Source organism: Pogoniulus pusillus, chromosome 16, assembly GCF_015220805.1.
Source record: "Pogoniulus pusillus isolate bPogPus1 chromosome 16, bPogPus1.pri, whole genome shotgun sequence".
NCBI classification, from domain to species: domain Eukaryota; kingdom Metazoa; phylum Chordata; class Aves; order Piciformes; family Lybiidae; genus Pogoniulus; species Pogoniulus pusillus.
In genome coordinates, this window is record NC_087279.1 from 19,629,168 (window position 1) to 19,648,904 (window position 19,737).

Here is a 19,737-nt window from a genome sequence, read left to right on the forward strand (position 1 = left end):
GGTTGCAGAGTCTTGAGAGAGCTCAGTCTTCTCTTACGTGAGCAGTATCTAACTGGCTAGACACCTTCTTCATGGGGGTGCAAGGTGTCTGTCCTGTGTGACAAGAGTGAAGAAAACATACTGGGGAAAAAAGTCATAGAATGGTTTAGGTTGGAAGGGAACTCAAGGATCATCCAATTCTAACCCCCTGCCATAGGCAGGGACATCTCCCACTAGAACAGGTCACTCAAGGCCTCATCCAACCTGGCCTTGAACACTTCCAGGAAGGGAGCAGCCACAACCTCCCTGGGCAACCTGTTCCAGTGTTTCACCACCCTCACTGTAATGAACTTCTTCCCTAACATCTAGTTTGCATCTCCCCTCTGCCGGTTTAAACCCATCACTCTTCATCCTGTCATTACAAGACCTTGTAACTAGACCCTCCCCAGCCTTCTTGCAGGTCCCTTTCAGATACTGGAAGGCCACTACTGGCAAAAATCATACTGGAAAAATCATGCATGCTACTGACTGTAGCATGTTTTCATTCCTTATTGCTCTGGCCAGCCTGATCTGGGATAAGGTGTCCCTGCCCACGGCAGGGGAGGAGGTTGAACTAGATGATCTTTGTGGTCCCCTCCAACCCTGTCTGCTCTATTCTATGAGAGCATTGTATATGGTAATTGGACTCTTGTGTTTGCCCAGGCTTCGAGGTTTACCTTTGTTCATACCAGGGAGCATCACTTTATACCGATGATTAGGGTGCTCCACTTCACACATCAGTGAGCCTATCAATCCCCCCAGGCTCCATGATGATTGACCATGCTGGAGCCTGTCATACTCCCACGCTCTGTGGTTGGAAGCACCACAGAACTAACAGAGCTCCCCTGGCTGGGCCAGTGTTTGTCAGGCAGTGACGTTAATAATGCTTAAGTGCCAGCAGAAGCAGAATGAGGGAAAAGTAGCTTGCGGTGTTGGTGCAGAACTAACAGGAGCACAGCTTGTTTATGGCTAGAAACTTGTTCACTAGAATACTGAGCAGCCAGCATTTTGAAAAGGGTCTTAAAAATTGAAGAGGGTGTCATAAATAGATGCAGAAATGATCTGAGGCCTGGAGAGAGAAGGAAGCTGAAGTTCTCCATCTATTCAGCAAATCACAAAGGTGGTGGAAGGTTGACTTGATTAATGTGTAAGTAGATTTACAGGGAGAAAAATACTAATTCTAAAGGACTCTCCAATCTGGAAAAGAAAAGCTGCACAGGAAGCAGAATCTGCAGTCTGAAATCAGACCTTTAAATAAGGAAAAGCTGTCCTGTGTTTTATTTTTGAGGGTGCCCTGTTGGAACACGCTGCCAAAGGAGTGATGAACTGTCACCCCTAATTGAGGTGCCTCTCTGGGCAGAGATGTTGCCAAGTGCAAGCTTTAGGCTGTATTTGGGGCAACTGAACAGAACTTTCTGGTTTGTGCTATAAAGAAATGAGACAGGATGATTAGGAGATTGCTTCTGGCATAAGCACAAGACTGGGTTGAATTGGGCAGGTGGAAGACTATGGAAGTACTTGTTTTTTCTGTCCCGGGCTGAGCAGGTTCCCCCTTCCCCTATTCTTTTGTCACTCTGCAGGCTTCATGGCAGAGCAATATGTTCATTGTCTGACAGTAGTCCTCAGTGTGGTTACATGCACACAGCAAGTGTTCTAGTGCTGGTGGTCAGGTGTCACTTGCACTGCTAACACTGTCACAGTGAAACCTGTGTGTCTCGCCTGACCTTTGCACTGCCAGTGCTATTCCCTGAGCTGGTTCTGGCTCTGATCAGACCACTGAAATTCCCTGCATCTTCTCACAACCCAGTGATCAAGAGTGGCAAGCTCGAGATTGTTCTGATGTTTTTCACCTGCATCTCTTGTAGTCCTGGAGCTCTCTGATTTCAAGAGCCCTTCTGTGGTGCTGCTGCTACTTGGATGCTACTGCAGAAGTCCAGTACCTGTCTGAAGCAGCTGGGTGTGGGTCAGCCCTCTGCAGGCAGCCTGATGGAGTCATTTACAAGGGCTAGAGAGTTTGGATTGTGAGAAGGGGCTGCTGACCCTGGTCTGCTCACCCCCTCATGCTATTTGTGTCCTGTACACAGCTGGCTACTGGGCCATGAGGTCAAGTGCACACATGCAGGGAGCTGCAGAACTGGGTCAGTGCTCCATGGTGTTTGCTGGCTCACTTTAGTCTCTCTGAGCATGGTCTCCTTGCAGCTTTGGGGCTGCAGGCAACAAGTTCTGTGCCAGCCAAGCAGACAATAGAGATGGCCTTTTATGTTTTTCACTTTGTTTTCCCTATTTGGTATCTTACCCCAGAGTGCCTCTCAGATAGGATAGGGAGATTGGTGAGAGCAGCAAGGGGAAGGTGTCACTCTGAGGAATGGTTACAGGGTTATTTCTGTTTTGTTGTTACTCTGGATGGAGAAGACAAGAGCATGGCTGGCTCCAAACTGTAGAAGAGCCTTTTGCTGTGGGCAGAGCCTTACCACCAGCATTTCTCTTTCTGCAGAGCTGGGACCTCGTACAACAGACGCAGAACTACCTGAAGCTGCTGATCTCCATCATCAATAGTGATGGTAAGGTAAATTCCTTGCTCCCAGCAATCAAAGAGAAGCAGTTGCTCTCTCTGGGGAAGCAGCTGGTGCTATTAGTGCTACTGTGGACCAGTTCCCAATAAGGAAGAATCACTTGATAGAGACCTTAATTTCTCTTCAAAACCATGTGGTGGTCCTGACATCCTGGAGCTCCAGCTTCTCTCTTGGAGAGGGACATGCTGCTTCCTTCAAAACTCTTTTGTCCATCTGGGGATGAAGTGATATCTGAAAACTGAACCTAATGTTTTACTGCTTTAAAGCTGAAAAGAAGACATATTCATGCTTCTGGTGACTGGGGGCTAGAACATCTCTCATATGTGAGAGTTATAGTTATTGAGGGACTTGGGGCTTTCTAGCACAGAGAAGACTGAGGGGGGGATCCTATCAACGCTTACAATTATGTACAGGGTGGGTGTCAGGAGGATGGGGCCAGTGTTTTTTTCAGTGGTGCCCAGTGATAAGATAAAGTAATGGGCATAAATCTGGGCATAGGAAGTGCCATCGAAGCATGAGAAGGAACTTCTTTACTTTGAGAGTAACAGAGCACTGCAACAGGCTGCCCAGAGTGGAGTCATTCAGAACCCACCTGGATGCCATCCTCTGCAACTTGCTTTCAGTGAACCTGATCTGACACGGGGGTTGGACTTACGATCTCCAGAGGTTCCTTCCAACCCCTATCATTCATTTTGGAATTTACTGCTCACTGACTCTTGCTTTTATTTTGCTGAATACCTGTGTTTTGTCCCTCCAAGCTAGGGTCTCATTAGGTTTAAGAACCCCTTTCATCTGCCGTTGTCACAGCCACAGCCATCCCAACTCTTTGAAGGGTGTGTGTTGTCCTATGTTGGCATCCCATTCCCTCTGGGCACTGTGACTTTGTACCTGGCAGTGTTGCATAGATGGAGCTAGAGCTGGCTCTGCCAGCACAGCCAGCTGCAGACTCTCCTGCAGTACTTCTCTTGGAATTTTCTGGAGAGTGCAGCAGTTGTGCCCTGCCTGTGCTTCTGCTCAGTGTATATGAGCAGGGGAGTTGGTGAGACTGAGGAAGAGTTCAGTTGGAGCAGGTTTCTCTGTGCTGTGGAGGTGGATTATGACAGTGGATTGCAGCTAGGCAGGTATGTGTTCTGGGTAGCAAAACGATGTTCATGACTAGTGCCTTCATGTCCTGAGCAGCTGTGAGGAGCAGGACAGCACATCAGCTGGGACTGCTGACAACCCAGGACACTGAGCAGTTTGCTGGCTGGGCGGCTGAGCTCTGCTCTTGTGCCTGGCCTGTGGGGATGGAGGATAGCTTGTCTGTATGAATTTGGCATAAAGAAAAGTCATTGTTCTTGTTACAACATCCTTTTTCCCCCCTCTCCTTCCTACTTCTGCCTGGAACAGATGACAGCGGGCTGCTGGTGCACTGTATATCTGGCTGGGATCGAACTCCTCTCTTTATCTCCTTGTTGCGCCTCTCCTTGTGGGCTGTGAGTACCTGACTGACCTGCTCTGCTTCTGGGGGTGGTTGCATGGGGGACGAGCTAGAGGTTGTGTTATCAGGAAGCGGTGGTGGAGCAGTTAATGTTCCTTTTGACTGTTTGGCTTCTGAAGGGGTGTGGATTGCCTTTGATACAGAGCCCAGTATGCTTTCCTGTCATCAGACACAGTGTCACAGGCATCCTGGATCACCATGGCAAGTTCCAGTGGAGCATGAGTTACTGATCCACGGTGCTGCTGCCTGAGAGCTCTTCTCATTTGCTTTGCAGGATGGGCTGATCCACTCATCCCTGGAGCCAGCTGAGATTCTCTACCTGACAGTGGCCTATGACTGGTTCCTCTTTGGGTAGGGCACTCTAAGTTTTGCTCACATATGTATCCTTCACAGGAGGAGAGGATCCTTCAGAGGATCATCTTTGGTGTTTGCTCATGACCCATGCTCATACTCAGTCCTTGGAGGTGCATTCCTTCTCCCTGGAAGTGTCCAAGGAGAGGCTGGATGAAACCTTCAGCTATCTGGTCTGGCAGGTGTCCCTGCCCACGGCGAGGGGTTTGGAACTAGATGATCTTTAAAGATCCTTCCAACCTAAACCAGAACAAGGGGACACAGTCTCAAGTTGTGCCAGAGGAGGTATAAGCTTGATATTAGGAGGAAGTTCTTCCCAGCAAGAGTGATTGGCATTGGAATGGGCTGCCCAGGGAGATGGTGGAGTCGCCATCCCTGGAGGTGTTGAAGAAAAGCCTGGATGAGGCACTTAGTGCCATGGTCTGTTTGATTGGACAGGGCTGGGTGCTAGGTTGGACTGGATGATCTTGGAGGTCTCTTCCAACCTGCTTGATTCTATGATTCTGTGAATCTATGGACCAAAGGGGCATATTTGGGCAGCTTGCAATGTGACAAGAGAGGCTGATGCCCTTTTTTTCACCTGGAGGCTCAGGCATCTGGCCATTCCCAGCCAGTTGTGCTCTTCTGTTGAGTCTGGCTTCCAGTGTGTGACTGAGCTTCCCTTGCTCTCTTCCCAGGCACATGCTGGTCGATCGGCTCAGTAAAGGAGAAGAGGTGAGTGTCTGGTCTGCTGGTCTGGAGCAGTGGCTGAGCACTGCTTTTGTTCTCAGGGTACTTGTTCATGGTAGCAGCATTCATCACCTGCTTCTGGTAATACCCACGGTCTGGCTGGGCTCTAAAACATCATTCAGGTGCTGGTAACAGGAAGTAGGAGCCTTGTGCCATCAGATCCTGATACATAAGGTGTGGGAAGGCTGCACTTTGATGGGTGTCAGTCCTGCCACTCCCTGCTGTGTGTTCATTACTGTTCAGGCCCCTGCTGAAAGGAGGCTGGGACTTACTCTTCAGCTCAGCAATGAGAAGAGTTGCTTAAAGCATGTGACTCCTGGGAGCTTGGAGATAAAGCTGCATGGTCTCATGTGCCTGTTCTGAGTGCCAGCCCTCCTGCTTGGGTGCTGCAGCTGCATGTGGCTTCAGTGTCATCACGAGCTCATGGAGCAGCCTATGCTGCTTCCAGTGTGTCTGGGTGCACAGATGGGGCTGGGAGGCTGTTAAGGTGAAGAGTTTCTCTAACAACTTTCACTGTTTAACAGCAAAAAAATATTACTCTGACTATAGTGTCAGTATATTGCAATGTCCTTTTTGGGTAGAAATCAAGAGGTGTGGGGAGTGTACCTAACTGTTCTGCTAATCCCCTGCTCCTCAGACTCTCACCTCACTAGGGAATCTGAATCTCCTGCCTCTGAGCAGCAGAGCCTGTGCCCTGAACTCTTTTCCATCTGTCAGGGGTCCAGAACCACTGTGTCAGTATTGTTCCTTCACTTTGTCCTCTTCTCAGAGCTTTGCAGGTTTGAGGCTGGCAGCTCTACTCTGGTGCCAGCGTTGCCAAGTAGTTGCAAGAAGAGAGGGGGTGCATGGCTTCCTCAAGCATTCCCTACTCCCACTGCAGCAGGGGAAGGGCTCAACTCTGTGCAGGTGACAGGTGGCAGAGGCACAGTGGGGTGAATGCTGCAGAGCAGACTGGTGCATAGCAGGGCACAAGCTTGGGACCATAAATGCTGTGGGTACCGTGTGCTTCCAGGTGTGATACAGCTGTGGTGCCAAGCTGGAGCACGCAGCCCTAACCCTGCTAGTCCTGCTGGGTTTGCTGTTTCCCTAGATGTATAAATAGCTGCTGGGGAGCATCTCTTTGCCATTCTGCAGTGATGGCATCAGTACCCAGCATCTGCTTGAGGCATGTGTGCAAGGCATTGATAAGGAGACTTGTACACCTTCCTCTCTGGGCCTTCCCGTGGCAGGGAACGGAAGGTCAGTAAGCAAAGGCCCAGGAATGGGATGGTGGTAGCCCGTGGTGCATCAGAGGCTGATAGCTGCAGATTTCTTGCTATCTCCTTCCTGCCAGCACCTCCCCACCAAGATAAGAGGCTGCCTGGAGCCCTGGGTTCATTCCTCAACCGCTCTTCTCTCTCCCTTTGCTCAGATTTTCTTTTTCTGCTTCAATTTTCTGAAGCACATCACCTCTGAGGAGTTCTCTGCTGTGAAGTCGCAGAGGTAAGGAGCCTGTGCCTGCTGCTGCATGGGCTGCAGAGCCAGGGAGCTTGTTAGTGCTGTTTCTTTGGGGAGATGGAAGCCCTGGTGTCCTGGCCCAGTTTTCTTTAATTTATTCTGCACTCTGAAGGCTGCAAAATGGGGCCGAGGCTTGTGAGGTGCCATGTTATGCTCTGAAAAGCTGTCCATGCTAAAATGTGCTCTCTGCTTAATCACTGTCCGTGGCTGCTTTAGCACGGATGAGCTCCGTGCTCAGGCTCCAGCAGGCTGCACAGCAAGCTCTGTCAGGCGCTGCTGCAGGGAGCAAAGTGGCTGGTTCCTGCCAGATCGCTAAGCATTAACCCCTTCCTATTTCAGGAGGGGCAGAAAGAAACAAAGGCCATCTTGGAGCTTCTAAATAAGTCTGCCTGCAGCCTATTGCTACCCTCTCAGAGCACAGGGTGTGTGGGCTGGGACTGTCAGGAAAAGTCAGATACTGCACAACTGCCCCATCCTCTACTCTCTGCTCTTGCACGGTGAACTCTCCACTGCTCCAATTCACTGTGTGCTGGAAGAGATCTGGCTGTGGCCAGCCTCCTGAAGTGTGGCTTAAGTAGCTTTGTCTTTCTTTCCCTAGAAGGAAGAGCTTGCCAGCTGGCTTCACCCTGGAAGAGATCTGCATGCTCAGTGAGTGCTGCTGCCAAGCATCAGCACCCCTGGGTGCTGGTAACGGTTGATGGCTTGGGGGCTTGGGTTCCCAGCATCAAGGTGACTACAAATGGGTATGCTTCCCTTGGGGTCTCTCAAGAACGCAGCCCCAGGGCATGCAGGAAGCGTTTTGCTCGAAGGGAGAGAAGGTGAATGAGACCAAGCTGGTCTTCAGATAGCTCTCTTTGTGGTTTCTTTTTCCTCTAGAGCAGAGAGACCGAGGCAGCACCACAAGTCTGAGCAGTGACTTCTCCCTGGGAATGGAAAGTTCCCCTGGAGCAGCTGGGAGCTTCACCTATGAAGCAGTGGAGCTGATGCCAGCAGGAGCACAGGCTCAAGCAGCATGGTGAGGAGCTAACCACTTAGTGAGCTGCACAACAAAAGGGGCAGGCTCTAAGCACAGTAGAAAAGATATTTCTGAAGTCCCTCACCTTCCAGATCTGCTTTCTGTAGCAAGTGTCCCTTGCAGTGGAGGGTGGAGTTTGACTGTGGGAGGCTTTGCTGCAGCTTGTGCTACAGAACTTCAGTGCCAAAAATTGGAGGCCACTCCATATCAGAGATTGTCAGGCTGCTGTGGAGCTGATCCTGAAGTTTGTCCCCCAAGAACAGTAAAGCAACTTTATTTCATTTTCACCAGTTTTACTTCACCCAGAAAGGATTTCATTACTGTAGAAAGATGGTTCCAAACTACCAGAAAAATTACATTTGGCAGTGGCTTCTCCAGGGAAAAATGGAGACAGTTTAGCTGCCCTAAAATGAAGCTTAATCAGTTTATGGAAGAGATTAGACAGGGGAGTGTCTGCAGTGAGCAAGTGGCCTGGTGGCCAAGAATCCCCTCTACATCTTAGCCTCTCTAACAGCATGAGGTATGTGAGCTGAAAGCAGGTTGCACTCTGCAGTGCTGCTCAGAGATACTGCTGGGGGAGAAAGTTAAATTCTTGGTGCTCCAAATTGGTAGAGGATCACATAGGACTCACCTGGGGATGCAGGTGTCTGTCTGGAAGCAGGGACTGGGGAAGGTGTCTGCTCTGGGACAGGCGTTTGTGCCTGCTTGCGGAGTTGCTGGCGCTGTTTGGGGATTTCAAAACCTTGCTGTAGGGCTGCCCCTCTCAGTTTAATTTTTCTCTCCTCTCCCTCAGCTCATGTGAAGATACTATTTTATATTGCAATTATTTTAAATTAAATCTAGGTTGTGCTGGAGGCAGTTGGAGGTCCTCTGGGACTGAGCCTGCAGCCATGCTAGTGGCAGCAGCTTTTCTGAAGCGTGTTGTGCTTCGGTTTATAAAATGCTGGAGAGCAGAAGAGAGAGTCTTCCTGCAGCATCACAAAACAGAGATGGAGAGTCCCAAACTGTGTTTGCCAAGGGAGTGGAGTCCTCTTGAACACATAGAGCTCACCTATCTACAGCAAGGAGACAGCAGCAAGTAGGGAACAACTTCACACTTGCCTGACTGCAGGGTAGTAAACTGAAAGCATTTAGGTTGCTCTGAGTGCTTGGGACACACAGGTTAGATCCTGCAGCACACACCATGATTTTCACAAGATGTGAAATGGCCAAAACATGTTGAGAGAGACCTGTTGCATTTGTCTGGACTTGATTTTATGATGTGGCCTTCCAGTATCTGAAAGGGGCCTGCAAGAAGGCTGGGGAGGGACTATTGACAAGGTCTTGTAATGACAGGACAAGGGGGAATGGGTTTCAACTGGCAGAAGGGAGATTTAGACTAGACATTAGGAGGAAGTTCTTTCCAGTGAGGGTGGTGAGACACTGGCACAGGTTGCCCAGGGAGGTGGTGGAAGCCTCATCCCTGGAAGTCTTTAAGGTCAGGATGAACGTGGCTCTGAGCAACCTGATGAGGTGTGAGATCTCCCTGCCCATGGCAGGGGGGTTGGAACTGGATGATCATTGACATTCCTTCCAGCCCAGTCAATTCTGTGATTCTAAGCTAGATGAGCTGAGCTGTGCATAGCGTGAGTGAGGAGAGGAGAGGATGTACCTCGGTGTGTTGTCCTGAAAACCAGTGGCCTTGAGGGCACCTTGCATTTGTTTTTTATCTGTACAAGCCTGTTACTGCAGGCTGTGCTTGGAGATGTTGGCAGCTATGATAACAGATGATGAATAATGCTTGAGAAGGGCTGTGGTGTGATGTTTGAGGGTGGACACACTTCAAGGAATGACGTGAATCTATCGTGCTTTCCACGGTACTAGGAGCCTGCCTTAAGCTGCACTTACTGACAGTGCTCAAGATCTCAGTCAAAGTTGGGATGCCCTTCCAGATTCCAGGAAAAGCAACATCTTCTCTCCTTGAGTTTGTCTGCTTTATACTTTTCCTTTTTACTTATCTATATAGGGAGGTCTTTGTCCAATTCACTGTGGTTTTGTGAAGGGAAAAAGTCTTGGGACTCTTCCAGGCAAAAAAGAAAGAAAGGAAGACAGACAGACAGAAAAACTAAATCTGAACATGAAGCAGCAGTGGCATGGATTAGTTCCAAATATGTGTGCCTGTTTGGCATGTAGCTGGGTGGTACTGTTAGCTCAGGCCTGGTGCAGCAATGGACAGTGAATTGCCCTGAGTCTGAATGTTCTGGTTAGAAAAGGAGCCAGAGCAGTTCCAGGCTGTCAGCACAGAGGACTGAAGTGCACATACATCTGGAGTGACTGTCAACTCTGAGAATGTGGTCAGAAGTGTGGTCATTGGTGCCTGGAGGGTGTCACTAAAAGGGAAAATAAGGCTGGTGCTGTGTCCCTGTCACCCTCACCAGCGTGCACAAGCGTCCGTTTGGGCTGACCCCCTCGACTCAGGCGCTCTGTAGAGCTGGAGCAGATTGACATGGTTTGTTCCTGCTGGGAGGCCACTTGCTGGAGACACTTTTGCTGCCAGGCTGAGCAAAGCAGTGGCTGTATGCATGTGGGCTGCTGCATTCTCCAGTCTCTGATTTGCAGGTCACATGGTAGGGATCTATAAAAGAAAAGGCTGAGATGGGTTGAGCTCAGTGTACCCCTACCACTGAGCAGTGACTCATGGCTCCTCGAGAGGGAGGAGGGCACTTCCACTGGGAACAGGAGCTTATAGCTGCTAGGGTACAATCCAGCCTGTTGTGGAAAGGCTTCCCAGGTGGAGTATGTGGGAAAGCCAGCTTTCTCACCCAAGTCCTTCATTCCACAGGAGGAAGAGCTGTGCATCATCACCACAAGCCGTGCTCTGGAGCAGGGCACAGCAGTCTGAAGACAGGCTGCCTTCCACAGGGATGGCTGAAGTCAAGTCCTCCAGCTCCTCCTCATCAACCCATTCAGATAACTTCCTGAGGATTGGAAGCAGCCCACTGGAAGTGCCCAGGTCAAGGTGAGATGGGACAGATGAGAGCATTTCTCAACAAAATGAGTGTCTAGTAAAGAAAGTTCAGGGCTGCAGATGTGTGGCTCTGAGAACGCTGGCGTCCCCATAGCTGCACCTACAAGCAAGCCTCAGGAGGCCTGTTCCTCTCTAGCCTGACCTTGTGTGAAGTGCTGGCCATTAAACACACAAACTCCTGCCTTGGCCCATTTATTGCAGTGAGGAACTATGCTGATAACAGCTGGGTGTCTGTTCTGTCTGCCCTCAGTGCATGCCTCGACTCCGCAAGCTTTGGCATCTCTGCATCCTGCATGCTTCAAGCTCACAGCACTTCCTCTGTCAAATGCATCCTCAGGGGGTTGAAATGGCTGTCACGTAGGGGAGGAAGCCTTCCAAACCAAGCAGACCTCACTCTGCATCTATCCTGTCTGCCTTTCCCCCTGCTGACCTTCCTGACGCTGCAGAGTGAGAATAAAGCAACTCTGGGTGCTGGTGGCAAGCAGAGGTACATTCTGCCGGGAGCAAGCTGTGAGCACCATGCCAGCACAAAGGATTGCACCCTGAGGGCTGTGTGCTCCTGCTGGGCAACTGGAGAATGGGGGCCCTGGGCCTGAGTCTGATCTCAAGCCATAACGAAAGGTATTCTGGCACCTTTCTGGAGTCTGATGCTGCAGTAGGGCACAGCTGGGCAAGGGAAGAAAAGAGCAGAGCCTGTGGAGCAAACGCCATGTGTTTGGGCCAACAAGGGATAAAGAGCCTCTTAGATAAGAGGTTGCTGTTAACAGCATCAAAGACTAATGTGGTCTCTGCAGGTTTGCCAATGAGTCTTAGAAATTTCTAACCATCCCCTTCAAAAACAGCCACCGGCCAAATTTTAGCTCATCAGATGGAAAATAAAATGACAAACAAGTAAAGTATGGAAAATTTATAAGGCTTTTGTACCAAGTTTCTTGTTTCCAGAGAAAAAACTACTCTGACAGTTTTCATAAATGATGCTAACTGTTGTCCCTTGGGAAAGAGATCAATAGGATGGGTTCGAGTTGTTGCTGAGACCCACCTCTACATTCCCTGAAAGATGAAACGAATCTCCCAGGAGAAGAAAATACTGGAGAGAAGGAAAGCTTGTCTTGGGGGCTGCTTTTGTTCACAGCAGCAGTGCCACAATTCCCATGTGGGGCTGTTCAGCACAGGGCTGGTAGCGAGCTTGCGGCAGCGCTGCGCAAGAAGCGGTTCCTAATGCTTCAAACGGAGCAAAGAGGAGTTGGCAGAAGAGCACCACGGGAAGGGGCTGAGCACACAGTGTTCCAGGGGCTCAGAGCTGGTAAAGCCAGCAGTCACCTTTCCTCTGGCTGTGTTTGGATGAGGTGTCTGTAAGCTTTTGAATGATCAGTGCCCAGCGGTGTCAAGTGTTGAGAACCAGCACCCCGTGGGCTTGAGGCAGCAGGTGTGGGTATGATGCAGAAGGTTGTTACTTTCAGGCCAGAGTTCCCGTGGGTGGCTCTTCCTTATGCCCAGTAAATATCCCTGAGAAGGATTTGCAGTATTCTGTTGTTGTAAGAGGTAAACGTTCTGTGAAATCCACTGTAAACGTTTTTTTGGTCTTTACAGTAGCTCCTAGCATGGCACAAAGCCTTTAGAACCCTTCAAAGGAAGAAGACTGCACCAGGCTCCTGCCAATCCCTGGTCACTCTTGTGAACAAGGCAGCGTGAAGAGCTAGAAGAAAGCACAGACTGGAGGAACAGGAGATAAAAGGGGAGCAAACCCCTTACTTGGGCCTGGAACCAAGGGGACAGGAGAAGGGAGTCAGTTGTGAAGCTGAAGTGGTGAGGCTGGCTCTCATGCTGGGTGGAGACTGCACACCTACCTATATGCTCTCCATCTCCAGTGTCACCTGGGTTGGCCATGCTCCTCTCAGTGTGTAGGCTGGAGGAAATAAGCTTAGACCCTGCAGGACATGGGTGGAATTGTCAAGGCAACAGCTGAACTGAGGTGCTCTTTCAAACCATCGATGGCACATCGATGCCCTTTTGCCTCCCAGTCTACTGCCAGGTCAGTCAGAGTGTGCCCTGCCTGCCTTCCCTGGGGCAGCACTGCTAACAGCTCTGCCAGCTAAGGGCATGAGCAGAGCCTTGCCTTGTCAGGTGCTGACATGGCTTGCACATTATGGAGCCTGAACATGCTCTTTTCTCCAGAGAGAGGTTCTGTTGCTCCACTCAACTTTGGTCTCCCTGCTTGTTAGTCTGAATTTGGCTAGTGAGCTCCAGGCAGGTAATGGATAATCATAGTACCTTCAGCCACTATTTTCCATCCTGAAGGAAAGGGCAAGTCCCATTCTGGGTGAAGAAGGAGTATATCTGTAGTGGAAGGAAGAGGTAAATTCTGTCCCCACTCTGACAAGTAGTGGGAGAAATAATGATGGAAAGGCTGGAAAAGAGAGACTTATCAGGATATCAGAAACACTTTTATCTCTGCAGTGCTGCTGGCAGGTTAACACCCAAGGCTCTTCAGATGAAGAAACTACTGTACTTGACTTCCTAATCTCTGGTTGTGTGGCCATAGCAACAAAACACTTAACCACTGCAGCAGCATTTGGGGGAAAATGGTTGCTTGCAAAGGTTGCTTGCAAAGTGCCAGCAAGAACTCTTCAGGTAGTTCACATGAACAGCCCAGTCCAGGTGCTGGCAGGCAGGGGAGCTGTGGAGGGAACAGGAAGGCAAGCAACAGCGTGATGAGCAGAGCCTGGTGAGGACTGAGGTGCCCTAAAAGAAGGGGTCATGAATATTTGAGTTGGACAGTGGGAGCCAAGCCTCACTTGTGGCTGGGCCATGTCTGAAGCCTGCTGCTGACCCTACCTCACCAGCTTGTCTTCTGAGACCTCCTCTCATCCAGAGGCCTGGGTACCTAAATATCCTGGGACGGTTCCTGTTAGGCAAAGCAAATTTCCTTATCTGAGTCCTTCTAACTTATCCCAAGACAATCGTAAGGTCACATCTGCTGAGGGCAAGCACACACACAGATACTGCTTAGATTATTTGCAGAGCAGGACAAGGTGCTCCTTGTTCTACAGAGTTCTGAGCACAGCAGACAGAGTGCATTGAATAGAACTCCCTGTGTGTGAGTGGATAGCTGCTTGCAAGCTGTGTTCTGTTAGCATTCCACAGTCCTGTGGAGTAGGACCTGGGAGTGCTGATGCACAAGAAGCTCTCCATGGGACAGCAGTGTGCCCCTGTGGCCAGAAAGCCCGATGGGATCCTAGGGTGCATTAAGAGGAGTGTGGCCAGTAGACCAAGGGAGGTTCTCCCTGTCTACTCTGCTTTGGTGAGACCTCATCTGGAATATTGTGTTCAGTTTTGGGCTCCCCAGTTCAGGAGGGACAGGGATTTACTTGAAAGACTCCAAGGGAGGGCTATGAGGATGATGAAGGGGCTGGAGCGCACTGCCCTGTGAGGAGAGGCTGAGGGAGCTGAGGCTGTTTGGTCTGGTGAAGAGAAGACTGAGAGGGGATCTAATCAATGGTTATAAATATCTGAGGGCTGGGGGTCAAGAGGGAGGGGACAAACTCTTCTCAGTTGCACCCTGTGATAGGACAAGGGGCAATGGGTATAAACTACAGCACAGCAAGTTCCACCTCAACGTGAGGAAGAACTTCTTTACAGTAAAGATCACAGAGCACTGGCACAGGCTGCCCAGAGAGGTTGTGGAGTCTCCTCTGGAGACTTCTCAGCCCTGCCCGGATGTGTTCCTGTGCAACCTGTGCTAGATTGTATGATCCTGCTCTGGCAGGTGGTTGGTGATGATCTCTGGAGGTCCCTTCCAACCCCACATCCTGCGATCCTGTGTGATCCTGTGATGCTAATAGTCTGAGTGTCCCATGACACTGCAGCAAAGCCCTGTGTCTGTGCTGGGGATTTGTCTGTGTGTGCACAGCACTAATGTGGATTAGCAGCTGGATAATCTTTGGGTGAATGTGCTTTTACTAAGTCAATTAAACAAAACCCAAGGTGCCGTGATCAGGATGTGCAGGAGTTAAATCGGGAAGGATCTGCTTTAGCCAGCAGCGACGGAGAACTCCCTCGCAGGACTGGCTGCAGGTGGTTCAGCTGAGAGCCTGGAAGGGATGCAGTGAACACAGAGAGAGATGGAGAAGCTGCTGTCCCTTGGCTCTGAGTGGTTTGTCGATAGTGATAGGAGTGCACATGTGCTGTACGTCTTGCTTCATACAGCCCCCTGACTCGGGAGCCGCATCCGCGGTGTGACAGCTTGGGAAAGCGACTGCAGCAGGACAGGGATTGTGTTTAGGAATGTCTCCTGGAATTGTTGCACAACTATGCCACAAAATGGCCTTGAGGCCTGGCACGTGACTGCTGCCACTGAAAATGTACTTGCAGAGGACTGGCTGCTCAGGCTGTCACAGCTCAAACGCAGCCTGTAGAGAGCTGCCTGGGATCCAGCCAGGGCTCTCAGCGCAGCTCTCTGCCAAGTGCTCCTTGCCAACACTTCCCACGCAAGGGTGGGAAGAGCTGCCCTTTACTCCGGGTTGCCACAGCCTGTCTGCACATACAGTACCTACCTAACACCTCGCTTTCAGGCACAGAGCAGATGCTGGCAAATGAGCTGCTTCCCCAGCAGCCCCAGGTGTGTAGAAATATGGCAGGTGAGTGGGGGCAGCACAAGGCAGAGTGAGAGCCTAGCTGTGGGCATTTGGCACTTGTCTTGGTTATGCATTGGGAAAGGGAAAGATCCCTGACTGCTGCCTTGCCTCCAGTATTGATGCTCCCGTGGTAGGCGAGTGTCCCTGTGCTCTGAAATACTCTGTCTTGTGCAGCATGTTGCATGGGAAGCACTGACCTAATTAAAAGAAACTGTTCCAGGCTAGGAGTTGCCAGTTACAGCCTGGTAGAGGTCCTTCCTTGTGTGAAGGAACAGATTGCAGCTCAGCTCTGTTTTGCTAATCTAATTTTGTTAATCTTGCACTTTTGAGGGAGTTTCTTCCCACTGGTGGCCCTGCAGAGGTGGGTGTGTGAAGCTCACTTTTATTCTCTTTCTGTCTGCCTTTAGATGTCTGTGGCAGAGACACTGACTTGAAGACTTGCTGTTTCTCTTCTCCCCTAACCATGTCAGTTTTGCTGCTCTTGTCCAGCTACCTCTCAAGACTCTGTGCACTGCCCTCGTAGCTAGCCAGCCTTTGGCATGGATGGAATGTATTGTAAACCTGTTGTTCTTACAGGCATGGAGACCAACCTCTCTGTGCCAGCAGCCCAAACTTGCTCTGGGGGCCTGACTGAGGCCCTTTGTGGGCCTCTGCAGCAAGACTTTACAGGGGGTGCACTGGAATACAGACAGCCTAGAGATCTGGCCTTGGTCTCAAGCCAAGCTCAGCTTTGAAGAGGCTCTGCTGCCCTTGCAGAGGGCAAGATTTCCCATGCCATGCCTTCCCTGCCCATCTCACCCAGCCTTGGACCTTGCAGTCTCTTGAGCCTGTTCAAGATACTTGTTGGTTGTGACACTTCCTCAGGAGCCTCCTTTTGGGATAGAGGGGAAGGTCTAGCTAGGCTCAGACATCTAGTCCAGGAGAGGGGTGACCTGGACTCACTGCAGAGTCAAGCAGTTTATTCAGTTCATTAACTAGTATTTATTCTGCTGCCTGGAGGCAAGATACAGAATTGGCTGCCTTAAACTCCTGGACTTCTGTACTAGGAGGTTGAATTTAACTTGACTACATTTGCATAGCTACTTGACAGTGTCAGGGTTCCCAGGAAGGGTTAAGAAGACAGCTACCGAGAGTCCATCTTACAGGGAGGTACACGATGTTTTTATCAGTCTGCCCAAGAAGGGATTCAGAGGTGACCTGATCTGCCTCCAAGAGGCAATAGAAGACAATCTAATCTTAGCTGCCAACCATGGATGGTGACCAGCAGCTTGAAGCTGAGGCCATACACCCAAAGCAGGAAACAATTTTCTGTTCTTCTTCCCCAGCACAGACTTATCTGACCAGTGTGCTTGCTGATTCTGTGCAGAGGCACATTTCTACTGTCCCTGGGGCCCTACTCCTTTGCTTGGCAAGTGGGCACAGTCTTCTGAGCAGGCTCCTGATACAACTCTCCCTTTGAGAGAACTGCAGAGCTCTGCTGAGTTCTCTTCACCTCCACATGGAGGTCCTGCTCTAGCCCAGGCCCTCCCATGCCATCCGGACTTGCTCTCTTCAAAGCCTGTGTTTCTTTCTGGTCCCAAGCCTGTTGTCTGTTCAGGAACTTAGCACTTTTCTGACAGAAATGTGTCCCTGTCTACTTTCATCCCAAGCCCATTGCCTATAGACCCCTTAACTGCTTTAACTCCAGTTGTTGTCACTGTGTGTGACACTCCTGTCTGGCTGTGCTATGTTCTCAGGGAGATGACATCTTCCTCTCTCCTCTGCACTGAATCAGTGCTCCTCTGTGCTTCTCTCTGGCTTCCTGCATTGTTCCCACAGTGCTTCCAGCATGGCACCATGCTCTGAGCCTAATTGCTCTGCCTGGTCTCTATTTCATGACAAGCTTTGCATTCTGAAAGTAAAGAGGGGCAGACATCACTGAACACCTGTTACCTTTCCCTGGTGAATTCCTTGCATCCCAGGAAAGGTTATCCCTGTCTGATCTCAAAAAGCTCTTTCTAAGATTGCGTGCACTGTCAGTGCCATGCCCTTGTCCTTGCTGCAGTGCTGTGTGTCTAGGGAAGACACCTCTTGGCAAGCAGGGCTTCTCCTGGTACTCTGATCCTCACTCTTCTGCTCACCAGCAGCTGGAGAACAAGAGTTGTGTGAGGCAGGTGAAGCCCTGCTCTTCAGTTCTGTGCTGTGATGCCCTTCCAGGGAGTGGTGTTACCCTAAGCTGCAGATTCAAGAGTGCCAGCATTGTGATGAGAAGCTGACACGCAAGGAACTGCCTGACCTCCCCTTCTTTGATTGTGCAGCCAGCTCAGGACCGTGTTTCAGACTTCTCAGACTTGGTCATATTGATCAGACCAGTTAAATGGCAGACTGGGAGTTAGATTGGATACTGCAAATTCATTTACTGCTGTGCATGTCTCCCCACCCTTGCCTTCCAGTCTCACCAAGGTCCTTCTTGCCGTGGGAGATCCTGTCTCTGTAACCGTTCTCCTGGTCCCTTGGGGAGCAGCTGCAGTGCGCCACTGCTATTCTTAGCTGTGAAGACAGCATGCAAGTACCTGGCCCAGCAGAGCTGAGGCTGGTGCACTGCTGTCTGCCCAGCAGATCTCAGATAAATTATCCAGAAGATCTCAGTAGTGTGTAATTGAGTAGCTCTGTCACAGGCTGTGCTTCCAGCGATGTACACTCTGCTGTGCAGCAGGGCACAGTAATTGCTTGTTCCCTGGAAGCCAAGAGCTCTGGATTCATCTGAAGTGATTGTGCCTCCTTCTCTGAGATTTTGGAGGGAGTTCTCAGATTCATTTACAGGATGTCATGCTTCCTTCTTTCCTGGTGGGAGGTTGCATACATCAAACAATTACCATCCCTTGTCTCTTTTTTCCTGTCCTAAAGATATTTTGCTGCCTGATTTCTGGCACAGTCCATTCTTCTGACACAGGAATGAAGAGCTCTGATGATGCTGGGAAGGGGGAGTATGTTCCACAGGAACGTCTTGAGCAGTGACTGGCTATGTTCAAACCAGGTGTTAATGCCTGGGAATGACTGCTGGACCAAGGGTTTCTGAGTCTTTCTCAACATTAACCAAGTCACAGCCTTGATTCTTCATCAGGCCTTGCTGCTGCCCTGGGATGTGCAGACAGCTACAACAAGCAACAGGGGGATGTCCCCTGTACAGCACAACGGCTGCATCTGAGACATTCGGGGCAGGACATGATGTTGCATCTCACTAACGAGTTTCACAGTCCTGCATGGCCATCTGCTTCTTGCTGCCTCTGTCCTGTCCAAATCTCAGTGCGCTCCTGCTGCTTTGTTGGCCACAGCCAGCTTGGCTCTCTCCTTGCTTTCAAAGGAAAAGCTTGGCCTGGGTCCCAGGCGGAGCTGCATGTTGCACCCTGGTCCCCAAGTGTCAAAGCTGCTGGCACAGACGCTGCTGGCAGCCAGCCCAGGGCCCCTGGCAGCGATGATAGAGGAAGGCATGTGGCAGAATGACCTGACTGATCGCGCCGTCTCCCTCTCTCTCTGCCCCAGATCGGCGGACCACTCTCTGCCCGGATCTTCCGTTTCCACAGACTTTGGCAGCTGGCAGATGGTGACAGGGTGTGGCAGTATTCGGGAGCAGGCAACCCTGAGCGCAGACGCCTCTCTGCCTTGCAGCTTCCCGGATGAGTTCCCTAGCACTTGCCTGTAAGTGTCTCAAATGCAGGATCTCTCCTTGGGTCTCTCAGCTGGCTGCAAGTGCTGAAAATGTTGTCACCCTGGCACTTTCGAAGAAGCCTGTGAGGCCATACCGTAACAAACTGTCCTGTCTTTGCTGCCTTGGTGTTTTCCATCCACAAATTCAACCATAGAGCACTCTTTGCTTCTGCTGAACTCAGAAAGGAACCAGCATTTTCTCTGCCTAATGATGGGGGGCACTTTGCTTTCTGTAGGAAGAAGAGGCTTTTCTCTCTTCTCCGAAGACGCTGAATTTGGGCATAATCAAGTGCGTCTGAGGATGCATGCTTGTCAGGACAGGCTGGTAACCCAGTTTTTCTTGCTTTTGGATATTGCTTATCTCCATCTCCCCACTGGGGTCAGATCCTTGCTGCAGTGAGAGGGGCTTCCTTTCTGCCAACCCGAGTTTCTCTGACCATGTGCAGCATCATTTGCCGCCACTGTCTGGCCAGCACGGAGCAGCAGAGACTCTGCGTTCTGCTGCATCCTGCCACGTGAAATGGCTGGGAGGCAAATGTTCCTCCCCAGACAGAAAGCCACCTTTGTGGAAGCTTGAAAGACGGGAGGTGCACTTTAATTGCTGTTAGAGGAGAATCTTGGCTTCTACCTTCAGGCTGCAGACTCTCAATCGAGGAACTGAAATGGCAGATCAGGAGCTGCCGCTAGCCAGTTATGCTGCCAGACATTTGTGGCCCCTTACCGAGATCTGAGTGCATGCTCTAGAG

The 19,737-nt window shown here is 50.5% G+C and overlaps 1 protein-coding gene across 4 annotated transcripts in view; it reads left to right on the forward strand.

Moving 5' to 3' along the window:
- MTMR14 (myotubularin related protein 14) overlaps nucleotides 1-19,737 on the forward strand; it is a 39,693-nt gene that overhangs the window by 17,170 nt on the left and 2,786 nt on the right. Inside the window, exons 10-19 of one of the 4 annotated variants that reach the window (XR_010305247.1) lie at nucleotides 2,513-2,579; nucleotides 3,981-4,066; nucleotides 4,346-4,422; nucleotides 5,100-5,136; nucleotides 6,563-6,633; nucleotides 7,247-7,296; nucleotides 7,525-7,663; nucleotides 10,485-10,661; nucleotides 18,827-18,982; nucleotides 19,228-19,316. Coding sequence is in view for 3 of the 4 variants with exons in the window: in XM_064156853.1 (XP_064012923.1) it covers nucleotides 2,513-2,579; nucleotides 3,981-4,066; nucleotides 4,346-4,422; nucleotides 5,100-5,136; nucleotides 6,563-6,633; nucleotides 7,247-7,296; nucleotides 7,525-7,663; nucleotides 10,485-10,661; nucleotides 10,921-11,266 (1,050 nt within the window). In the remaining variant the exon portion in view is untranslated. Of the gene's footprint in view, nucleotides 1-2,512; nucleotides 2,580-3,980; nucleotides 4,067-4,345; nucleotides 4,423-5,099; nucleotides 5,137-6,562; nucleotides 6,634-7,246; nucleotides 7,297-7,524; nucleotides 7,664-10,484; nucleotides 10,662-10,920; nucleotides 11,584-18,826; nucleotides 18,983-19,227; nucleotides 19,317-19,737 lie in introns of those variants that run through there. The other 3 variants (XM_064156853.1, XM_064156850.1, XM_064156852.1) reach the window with 3 other exon arrangements.